This window comes from Andrographis paniculata, unplaced genomic scaffold (genome assembly GCF_009805555.1).
Source record: "Andrographis paniculata isolate CXL003 unplaced genomic scaffold, ASM980555v1 Contig61END, whole genome shotgun sequence".
In the NCBI taxonomy this organism is placed as follows: domain Eukaryota; kingdom Viridiplantae; phylum Streptophyta; class Magnoliopsida; order Lamiales; family Acanthaceae; genus Andrographis; species Andrographis paniculata.
In genome coordinates, this window is record NW_026137597.1 from 2,472,748 (window position 1) to 2,485,445 (window position 12,698).

At 30.1% G+C, this 12,698-nt stretch overlaps 1 protein-coding gene across 1 annotated transcript; it reads left to right on the plus strand.

The window, feature by feature from the left end:
* Positions 1-7,345: 7,345 nt before the first annotated feature.
* On the plus strand, positions 7,346-9,361 carry LOC127260230 (histone-lysine N-methyltransferase ATXR3-like). The gene is made up of 9 exons (XM_051287921.1): positions 7,346-7,418; positions 7,514-7,658; positions 7,745-7,833; positions 7,904-7,984; positions 8,190-8,290; positions 8,369-8,477; positions 8,577-8,658; positions 8,771-8,857; positions 8,971-9,361. The coding sequence occupies exons 5-9, from the start codon at positions 8,208-8,210 to the stop codon at positions 9,081-9,083; spliced, it is 474 nt and encodes a 157-aa protein (XP_051143878.1). The 5' UTR covers positions 7,346-7,418; positions 7,514-7,658; positions 7,745-7,833; positions 7,904-7,984; positions 8,190-8,207; the 3' UTR covers positions 9,084-9,361.
* The last annotated feature ends 3,337 nt before the right edge of the window (positions 9,362-12,698 follow it).

The following is a 12,698-nucleotide window of genomic DNA, read 5'->3' on the forward strand; positions in this document are numbered from 1 at the left end:
GCTCCCAACTGCCGAGGCATAGGGGATCTTTTTCATCTCTTCAATTTCCAGATTTACTTTAGGGCATTGGCTGAGACTTAATTTCTCTCATTTAGCTATAGGGGTATCTCCCGGCTTACATTTCTGCATGCTGAATCGCTCGAGTATTTTATCAATATAGCTCTTTTGAGATTATCCAAGAATACACCGAGATATATCACGATATATTTGGATCCCTAATACAAAAGATGCTTCACCAAGATCTTTCATTTCAAAGTTACTCAGGAGAAATTTCTTAGTTTCGTGCAACATGCTCGTATTATTTGTGGCAAGCAAAATGTCATCTACATACAAAACCAAGAAAATAAACTTGCTCCCACTGAACTTGTGATAAACACAATCATCAACCACATTCATCTCAAAACCACATGAGATAATCACTAGATGAAATTTGTGATACCACTGTCGAAATGATTGTTTGAGCCTATGGATGGATTTTCTTAATTTATAAACCATTCGCTTTGGGTCACCGACCTCAAAATTTTTTGGGTGTACCATATAGATTGTTTCATATATGTCACCATTTAGAAACGTCGTCTTAACATCCATTTGATGGAGCTTTAAATCAAAGTATGCCACAAGAGCCATGATTGTCCTAAAAGAGTCCTTCGAAGAAACCGGAGAAAAAGTCCTTTATAGTCAATCCCCTTTTTTCTGAGTATAGCCTTTAGCTACAAGACGTGCCTGATACCTCTCTACATTACCATTTGCATCCCGTTTGGTTTTAAAAATCCATTTGCAACCTACGGGTTTTGCAACTTCTGGCAATGGGACAAGTTCCCAAATTTTAATGTCTTGCATTGACTTGTACTTATCACACATCACATCGTCCATTTATCTGAATAAGGACCCTTCATGGCATGATAAATATTAATTGGATCATCCTCAGGCATGCCATCATTGTCCTCACTTTCTTAAAGAAATGTCACATAATCATCTGAAATGGCATTTCTTCATTCTCTAGTGGATCTACGCAATTGCGTTGGCTCTTGAACTGTATGTTCTTGAGTTTGTTGAGTTTGTTCCATAGGCATAGGTTCCTGTTCTATACGAACGGGTTCCTCAGTCGCACTTTGAAGCTCTATGGGAGCTAGAATGACTGCTAACTCATGAGGTGTTTGATCAATCACATCAGTGATTTCTCGATCCTCAAAAGTAAAGTCTAAAATTGTATTTCTCCCCCTAAACTAAATATCCTCAAAGAACTTGGCAGTAGCCATCTCAAAAATAGTTCTTGATGTGGGATCATAAAATTTATACCCCATTGACCGTTCCGAGTAGCCAATAAAATAACTACTCACTGTACGAGGTGCTAGCTTTGGTTCATTTGGCCTATAGGCCTTCGCCTCAGTTGAACAACCTCACACCCTAAGATGATTTAAGCTAGGCTTGCGCCCAATCCAGAGTTCATAGGGTGTTTTGGCAGTTGCCTTAGTTGGCACTTGATTAAGGATGTACACTGTTGTCTTTAATGTTTCTCCCCATAACGATGGTGGCAAAGTAGATTGACTAATCATACTTCGAGCCACATCCTTCAATGTGCGGTTTCGTCTCTCAGCAACACCGTTCATGCTAGGTGAACCGGGCATGGTGTATCAAGGGACAATTCCACACTCCTTAAGGAAGTCAGCAAAAGGACCTGGACGTTGTTCACCCGAGCCATCATTTTTGCCATAATATTCTCCTCCACAGTCAGATCTGACAGTCTTAATGCGTTTGCTTAGTTGATTTTCAACTTCAGCCTTAAATGCTTTGAACATGTCCAGTGCCTCAGATTTTTCCTTAATAGGGTACAAATGACCATATCGAGAATAATCATCTATGAATGACACAAAATAATGTTAGCCGTTCCACGAAGGAGTGGAAAAAGGCCCACAAATGTCTGTATGTATCAATTCTAAGACATCCGTAGCTCGATAAGCACCTATCCTTTTAAGCTTGGGTTGTTTACCCTTAATGCAATCGACACAAACGTTAGAGTCTGAAAATTTTATGAAATCAAGGATTCCGTCCTTAATAAGTCTTTCAACTCTGTTTCTTGAAATATGACCTAAACGCTTGTGCCACAATAAACTAGAGTCATGCAATTTTCGCTTAGTACCTTTTGATTCCGTATTAAGTGCCTCATTATATGAAACCATAATATCGAGCATATATAAATTGTCATTCACCATAAAAGTACCAAAACCAACAAAACATGAATTAAAAGACAACTCAACTTTATTGTTTCGAAAAGAACAATGATAACCGAATTTGTCCAAATAAGAAACAGAAACCAAATTCCGTCTAAATGACGGTATAATAAAAATGTCTTGCAATTTAAGAAAATGTCCAGTACTCAATAACAACTTGAAAATGCCCACAACTTCCACCTATACTGAATCTGCATTTCCAAAGTAAATGCGTTTTTCAGCATCAGTTGGGTTTCGGTAGCTCAGGCAACCCTGCATTGAAGCACTGATGTTAGTAGTTGATCCAGAGTCTAACCACCAAGTGTTTCGAGGTACTGAAGCTAAATTAACCTCATAACAAACCAAAGTAAGAAACGTACCCTTCTTCACGCGCCAAGTGAAATTTAGTACAATTCTTCTTCTCATGTCCAAGTTTCTTGCAAAAGAAGCAAGTCTTTTTAGGACGAGCCCGAGGAGCTGGAGGTGGAACATGAGCTTTAGTAGTCTCAACCTTAACGGCCTTATATTTTCTCTTCTTGCCGCCTGCATCCGTTGAGGTATCAACCACATGTACCTCTTAAGTCTTATTACGCTTCATCCCTTCTTCTTCCTCAACACAGTGAGATATGAGCTCATTAAGAGTAGTCCACTTCTTCTTTTGACAGTTATAACTGATTTAAACTGATCGTATTGAGTAGGAAGTGAGAGCAAAACCAATAGGACTAACATGTCCTCTGAAAGGTCTAACTTAAGTGCTCTCAACTTAGAAGCAGTATTAGATATGTTCAGGATGTATTCCCTTATATTTCATTTGTCGTTATACCTCATGGTAATGAGACTCTTCAGAAGAGTACTCATTTCCGCCTTATCGCTTTTGATAAAGAGTTTCTCAATTTCAACAAGGAAAACATTGGCAGTAATGATATCATCATATATCGTGCCCCTAAAGATTTTTGGAATGCTTTTCTTTATGATCATTAGACTTAGGCGATTAGACCTATCCCACTTCTCAACCAACTGCTTTTCATCTGCAATGCTTTCTTCCGTAGGAGAAGGGGATTGATCTATCGTTAATGCCAAGTCTAGATTCATACAGCCCAAATGAATCAATATTGATTCTTTCCAGTGCTCATAGTTGTCCCCAGACGGTATTGGGACTAAATAGTTAGAAGATACCATAAGATTCGATCCTGAAGATAACAAGGAATAAATATACACATAAGTACTCAAGTAGCATAATGAAACTCAAAATAAAATAATGCAATCCCATCTCAAGACACTAAACGCAACATTAATGTTTAATCTTGGATCAATGCTATTAACTACAAGCAATCATCTTGTTGCAATAATCATATACGGATAATAAGGTAATGTTAAACAGTAACCAATCTTTGGACTGATTTACTATTCACATAAGTTAAATCTATATAATTGTCCCATACATATTATCGCAGATGTATATTTTATTCTGTCAATTATCGACTGTCTTTGGGCCGAAGAATAATCACATGAATTAAAATACACCTGTAAACACTTACGTTATCAAGAAAAAATTTCATATAAGAGATGTTACTTTGACAACTTCAAATACTAGATTTTCACTGTCAAAACGCAGCAAGCATTATCTATGAGTTTCTAATTCTGAAGATGAAAAATATTTGCAATATAAGCAAAATCAATTTCTGAAGATGCATAGATCAATTTCATAAATAATATATTCCAAAATATTCATGATAATTTTATAAACAAATAAACATGAATTCATGACATGTATTTAATACATAAATAGATCAATAAATAAATGAATGAATGAATGTCCACGCGTATGTGTATTTGATTGTACGTACACTAACAGATACAAAACACATGTATGTACGGAGACCGAGGCATATTTTGTAGATTCATTACAATATATATATACATACATGCATTCAATATATTTTATTCCACAAAATAAAAAATAAATAAATAAACGAGCTGTCTAATCAAGATTTCAAAACCTTCAACTTGTACACGGATTCCCAAAAAAATCACTCATTCATATGAATCCCAATACAACTATTGATTACATAAAATATTTTCCATCGCTGAAGATTAAAATTTGGTTCGGGTGAAAGGACTTTAGATTAATCGACAAAGGATCAAATTGAATTCATAAGATTTTGCAAAGAATTGCAACAGCGAAAATTTCAATATATGATCCCGATCAAATGCCAATTAATTCAAGAAAACAACTAAAATTCAACATGCTCTTATACCAATTGTTGAATTTAAATGTCCAATCCTTAAAGCGGAAGCGTACCTGTAGATGAAGCTATATACAAATCTTGGGTGATTAAAGGTTTGGTCTTCCAAGATCAGGGTGCCGGCTTCCTTTCTATCCTTGACGGGCGAGGAGCAGAAACTGGAGGGAGAATCAGATCTCTTTTACGGGGCGCTGATCCTGGGAACCTAACCCTAGCCTATTTATAATAGGGCAAACATAATTGTAATTACAATTATGCCCTTAATTAATATTATTAATTTGTCACGTCACCAAATAATAATATTATACGGGTAGCTGCACTTTCATTCCATAACAATCAAATCTATCAGTCAATTATTAATTATATTAATTAGACCACTTAAATAATATGACGGGATGAAATAATGACTTTAACAATATATTTCATACATATATTTGATCTCTAATCCAACATCACTATATATATATATGAGATAGAGTGTATGAATATAATATATATTATAATTTTAAAGTTTTAAATTAACAATTAATCAATTAATTAATTAAATTTTTATTATTACTATTATTATTATTATTATTATTATTGTTATTATTATTGTTATTATTATTGTGTATATAGATATTGGCCGGGCCAGTCCTGACTATTGAAGGGCCCGGGGCGAAATAAAAATTAAGGGCCCTTAAATATATATATAGTATTTTTTGACATATAATAAAATATAAATAATAAAAAAACATTTTTTTTAGTATTTTTACTCAAAAATATCAATAATGATAAGGCAAATTTGTTCATTATTTTCATATAGTTTTGAAACTTAGCATAAAAATTTTCTGTACTTTAAAAATTGAGTGGCGTCCCTTTTATACTTTAACAAATTAAATGTCATATGAAACTTACATCATGCAAAAAAATATAAACAAAAAGTCATCTTCTCATCATCCAAAAAATATAAAAAGAAGTTTTATTCAACAATTTTGAAAGTATAAGAGGGCATCATGCAATTTATAAATTATAGAGAAGATTTACGCTAAATTTTAAAACAACAAGAGAGTTGTTGATAATTTTTACTAATAGTAATAATAATTTTGTCTAATACTTATTTTCTTCTTAATGCAAAATAAAATAAAATTAAATTAAATTTAAAATTTAAAATTAAAATAAAATCAAAAAACCCCTTGTAAATGATATACTCCCTCCGTCCCTTAACAATTTATCCATTTTTCTATTTTAATCCGTCCCATAACAAAGTATCAATTTCTTTTTTCTTTTTTCGTAACAGTGTTTTCTACTAATATTAAAAATACTCTTACAACTTACAATATATTACACAAATCTTTTCTATTTTATTTATACCACACCCAAATATAATACTAATATTCCTAAAGGGGCAGATGAAGTATATATATATTTTTTACCTATAATAGAATATAAATAATTAGATAAAATAGTTTTTTCTAATATTTTTAGATAAAATATTAATAATAGTATTAATATTAATTTTGTCTAAACAATATTTATAAATAATATATTTTTTTTTATCTATAATAAAATATAAACAATTGAATAAAATTAAATTTCTAACATTTTTATATGAAAAATATTAATAATAGTATTAATTAATATTAACTTTGTTTAATGCATTAAAATATACTTTCAAATTTTTATGGTACATGGGTTTGAACCCAAAACCTCGTAAGTAGTACATGAAACATGTAATCATCGAGTCATATTCCTTTATTAATATATTAAAATCAAATAATATGTATATATAAATATTTTATACATAACATAAATATATTATGGGCCCTTATCTAGGTTGGGCCGTGCGCTCGCCCGGGCCAGGGCTGACCCTGGATATTGAAAGTAGATAGATCTAAAAATAAAAATCAACTTTTGTTTTTTGATCGGATAAAAATCAATTTTTTCTTGTAAGGTACGTAGTACTACTTTTTTATTCAATTGATTTAGCTTATAGTGTATATTTATGTAGCTATGGGTAAATTTATGTGGATATTGAAAGAAAGACTTAACAAAATATGTTAGTTATGATTATGTGTGATTTGATCACTCTGTAGTACTATTCATGTTATTATCATAGAATTATCGAAATTGAGTCTTTTTTTCATTTTATTTTTTATTTAAATAATATTTTGTGTGATATTTTGTAAGAGTAAATAATATATCTTTTTTATTGTGAACATACAGGTTGAATCATAAATTTTTTTATATAAAATAAAAACAAACACAAAAAGAATATATTAATTATAAAAAAATAATATATATACACTAAATATAAAAATATTTATAAAAATAAAAATATCCAAAACAAACTTAATAAATTAAATAATAAAAGACAAAGAATTTTATTTATAAAAATATTGTAAATATATTAAATTGTAAAAGATTCAAGGCTAATATAAAGTTTTGTACAAAAATCTAGAATCAATTTAAAATATAAATAATATATATATATATATAAGCCTTCTAGAATCATCGGCTACTATAAAAATTGGTGAGCATATAGAAAGAAAAAAAAATAATAAAATAAGGCACACCAAAAAAGCTACATTTAAAAAATTGTAGAAAAGAATAAATTAAAAATATAATTAAACAAATAAAATATATAGAATCCTTCTAGAACCATCATTTACTGCTATAAAAATAGCCCATTTTAGGATTAGGGTTACTGTATACTTTCTTGACGGCGGGACAAGGCTGAGGTTCAGATCCGGTGATTTTGAGTTTTTTCATTTTCATTTGATTTGCTTGTTTGTCTATTTTTGTTTATTTGTTTTAGTTGCTTAGTTGGAGATATGAGAAACGTAAAATGATATTTTGGCACCACTCTTGGAACAAAAGAGAAGATTTGGCTGAAGATTGAGAATCGATAGTTGGACGATAGATGTCATGGTGGCAAGAAAGGTGTTGGTTTTGCAGATGATGAATCAAATATTACTCTGAGGTAAGTTTTCTAAAATTAATTAAGGATTTAAAGTAATTACTTTTTTACTGTGACAAAAATCTACCATGTATCTATCAACTCATTGGATCTTGTAGTTATCAAACTCCACCGTCAATAAGGAAACCTACGCCGACTATAGGGATTTTGTGGACACAAGGCCTGAAGTAGGAGCAATTGTGGATGCGTGGTGGTGGGAAGGCATCGTAATTGGATGCCATAAACTTCCGCTCTACTTCCCCGGTACACTAGTCGAACACATACAATACTTTGGCCTTTCAGACCCCCTAATTGTTATCCACTGATTCGTATATCTAACCTATCGACAGGTGAGAAAACGATTTTGTCGGTAGAGCAGCTGTTGGAGCTCCCAACCACACTCCAAAGTCAGCCACTGCTTGATAATGCTTTAGATGAGGTACCTTTCATGCCCTTATAACTCTCAAAAAGTCCCTTTTTTTCCATCTATTACTCGATTATGAATATAGGTTTTTTATAATCAGGTTTTTGGGGCTACATATGTGAGCATCGATGTGCTTGAGAACAATACTACTAGGTGGCAGTTCAAGGTGTGTGTATGTATATATGTATGTGTTTAAATTTTGCTTGCATAGTAGTTTGATGTGATGATTGTAAGAGGGGATAGTGTATTTTTCTTGGGAGGTTTCGGAATTGCATACTAAAGAATTTGAAAAAATAAATTTTCTTGATGAACGTAGTATATCTTAGAAATACCAACATTTTTTGGTTGAACATTTTGTATGTCTTGAGTAGAATCTTAAAGCAGTATTGATGAATCTGAAGACCAAGATTCATGCCCGTGGGTCATTTGGTCCTGATTTCCAACAGACGAAGTTCCAGAACTCTTTAAAATGGTAATTATCATTAGCTACACTTCAGTATGCTGTCATACTATAAATCCTTATAATCCAACTCTCTTCAATATGCTTCAGGTTAAGGGATGTGGTGCGGAAGTTACATTCGACATATAAAAGACGGAATGATGCTGCTGGTGACGTGATACACATATATGCGCGCACGAAGTGTTTTCTCCGACTAAGGGTGAGTTCTAGTTCTTCAAAACTCGCAACACCAAAATGCCGACCTGTTGAACTTGAATTATGCATGAGTAATTAATTCTTCAAATGCATCCTTTTTCAGAAATACAAGAAAGTAGTATCTCCCCCCGTTCACATTACTCCACAAGACCTCAGCCCAAAGTATGCTGAGAAATTGGGTTCAGGTGTACACGAATACCACAAAACATATAGTGATTCATATTGTATAGGACAGCTAATGTTTAATTTGGTATTCTAATATCCCGACCCAAATGTTTTGCTGGCTGAATCAAGCAGGGGATGCTGTCCTTACCCAAATCCCAGAAGCCATCACAACAACTTGTTTACGGCCGAAGGACAGTGAAGTTTATGCTTTCTATGATGGTAAGCCTGATGCCTTGATTATCATGTACAGATTTAGTAATCAAATTTAATATTTGTTTTCATTTTTATGAATTGAGTCTGACTGATAATCTCCCATGTATTATCTTTGCCAGAAGAAAAAACCCCAAATGCCTTGGCCGGAGGACCAGATATGGTCATTCAAGAGCTCCCTGAACATTGTTGGCAGCCCAATACTGGATGCTGTGCTACACAAGGCTTGCATTAACAAACCGATGCTTCGCTGGTTAAGACTCAAATCTAAGGTCTCCTGAGGAACGTAGCATTCAAAGATAGTGGTTGCCGAATGACTCCCGATAAGAAGCACCAATTCATGTCTCTCGGCTATTCAGCAAAGAGCAAGATGGCAAACACAATGGGGCATTGTAGCCTGTAGGACCTGTGATCGCTACAAGAAATTATTAATTTTGTAACTTGGTTTTTTTGTTTCTAAATTCACTTTTTCCGTTACTAATGATATTAGAGACGGAATTAGAGATGGAATTACGTTAGCTATGTGAACTTTAAGAATGAAATTCCGTTACAAATATACTATTTTTTTTTAGTGGATCCAAACAAATATCCAAACATGTATTTCTTGCATTTTTTTTGTGCTCATTTAGTTTATTACAATCATTTCTACTTTGTTGCCAACATCATTTTCATGCTGGTGACATGACAAATATTTAAAAAGTAAAGCTTATTTGTGTTTTGATTCTTGTGATATTATTTTATAATATAGTTTTTTCATTTTGAAAAACCACAAATCATATTAAATAAGTTCTTCCCTCTTTTTATCATTCAAATTATGTATATATATAGTTTTAAAATCTCATAAATAATATATATATATATGACATGATGTGTATGAATGTAATATACATATATAAATTTTTTAATGTTACTATAAATAACAATTTAAATATTTTTTATGTATATGAATATTGATAGTAGATAAAATCAAAAAATCATAAAAAATAAAAGCAATATATATAAAATGAAAAAAATTATTTATAAAAATAAACATATATGAAATAAACTTAATATAAATTTGAAATATATAAATTAAAGAAATATATTCATAAATATTTATAAGAAATAAATATAGTTAGAAATGAGACTAGATAATATATAAAAAGAAAAGAAGAGTTTATAATAAATTGAAAATATAAATAAACAAATAAAAATCATCTGCATACAATGTTCGAGAACCATTGGCCTGCATTTGTTTTATATTGTGTTTGAAAATTTCTTTTATTTCAAAGGGAACCGGTAAAACAATTTTTTATTTCTGAAAAAAAAAACAAAACTTTGATTTAAGATCCTCTTCTCTTTTTTCTTCCTTCTCATATGTATGGTTTTATTGTATATTATTTGCACATAGTTTTGAGTCAACTGTTTCTTGTAAGATATGTAGTACTACTTTCTTATTTAATTGATTTATTCTACTTATAGTGTGTATTTAGATTTTATATAGATATGGGTCAACTTTTCCACGGATATAGGAATGATGGCAGCACCAAAAGATGTTAGTTATGTTTGAGTGTGTGATTTGATCCGTCTATAGTACTATTCATATGATTATGATAGAATTGTCGAAATTGAGTTTTTTTATTTGAATTTTGATTTAAATAGTATTTTGTGTGATCACTACCATAAAATTGGGCTAAAGTTGTGTTAACAAAAATCATGATTTTAGTACAAATTGGTAATTTTTTACTGAAAAGCCACCGTAAAATATACGGAACTATTTCCGTGGAATTTTATTGGTAATTTTTTCTAAATTGGTGACAGTTTTGTGATAACAAATTACAAAGTAATACCATGGCGTCTCTGATTTTCCATAGCAACAGAAACTACAATAAAATTTCGTGATTTTAAATGGTGACATTTCTGTAACAATAACTTACAAAATAATATTATTACACTTTCGTGACTTTATATCAACGAAAGTTGTAACAATTTTGAGACTTTATATTTTTGAAAAAATAATATGATTATATTATAATTATTGTTTAATGCAGCCACGCACCATTATTTATCATATAAATCTGCATGTCTTAAGCTAACCACTAACCACACTATTTTTCAATTTAATCTGCAACTCGGAAGCTATGTCCTATCACACCCAACTTAGCTATCTAATTTGAAGTATTTATTAAAGATATATACATACTTATTTAATGTATCATTCTATTTAATATAAAAATTAATAAATTTATTTAATATATTTTTTTTAATGTTACAAATGACTTCTTGAATTTCATCAATTGTCCACCAATTATAAAGTTTCAAAGTTAACAATGCATTTAAATCTATTATCATATGATAACTATAAATAGTTAAATATTTTATTACATTAATATCTAAAGTAAATTAAATTAATATATATTAATTAAATAGAATAAAAGATAATTAAAATTATGTATAATGTATCCGTAAGTAGTTATTATTTTTTTATAAAAATAAATATAGAATTAAGATTTTGCAAATATTACGGTACTTATATCATAAATTTAAATACTCATGAATACTTAAAAAAAAAATCAATTAAAATACTTATATCAATTGCGAATATTTTTGGTATTTGTTTCGTAACTTAAATTAGTCACAAAAAATTTTGTGACAATATTTGTGACGAAATAGTAAAAAAATATGAAATAGAACTATCTTTGGAAATATTCGTTACATAAGCCGTTCTTTTAAATAGTCACGGAAAGTTACTTGTAACTTTTTTCTATAAATATTACCCTCGGTACAATCAAAGCAAGAAATTATGACATAAATTTATGACGAAATTGTTCTTCCTGACTTTTAATTGTTACAAATTAAAATCTATGATAAATTTTTGCAATTATCAATATTTTTTCTAATAGTTGATATTTTATGAGAGTAAATAATATATTTTTTTATTGTAAATGTGCGCGCTGCATCGCAAACTTTTTTTTTATTTCAAATAAAAAAGCACAAAAAATTTACTATTAATTATAAAAAAAGTTAAAGTGATATATATAAAATAAATATGAAAAATATTTATAAAAATAAAAGTAACTAAAAACTGCATAAAGAAATGTATTTATAAATATATAATAAATATATTAAATTGTAAAAGATCAACTACTTTAGATAATATAAAAAATTATAGAAAAACCTGAAAAAAATTAATACATATATATATCCGCATGTATCTATGTACTGAAATTTATTTTTTTTCAGCATTAATGATGATTACTAAAAATATTAACTATTTTAATAATATTTAAAATATAATTAAGCAAAAATAGTCCAAAATCCTTCTAGAATCATCTGCTACTATAAAAATTGGTGTGAGAGAGTGTACACACTAAAAACTCTATTTAAAAACTTTTAGAAAGATCTTAGAATAAATCAAAAATATAATTAAATAAATAAAAATAAATAGAATCGTTCTACAACCATCCTCTTAGTACTATAAAAATCTTCCACTCTTTTTAGACAGGGTTATTGTATATTTTCTTAGGCTGCTGGATAAGGGCTATTTTGAGGTTCAGATTCTAATTATTTTGAATTTTTTCATTTCCAGTTTATTTGTTTGCTTAATTTTGTTTATTTGTTTTGGTTGCTTTGCTATTTTGAGGTTCAGATTCTAATTAGTTTGAATTTTTTCATTTCCAGTTTATTTGTTTGCTTAATTTTGTTTATTTGTTTTGGTTGCTTCTGTTGGAGATATGAGAAAGGCAAAATGAGATTTTGAAAGCACAATATGGAATAAAAAGATAGTGAGAAGATTTGGCTGAGGATTGGGAATATATTGTTGGGCTATGGATGTAATGGTGGCGAGATAGGTGTTGGTTTTGTGCATGAC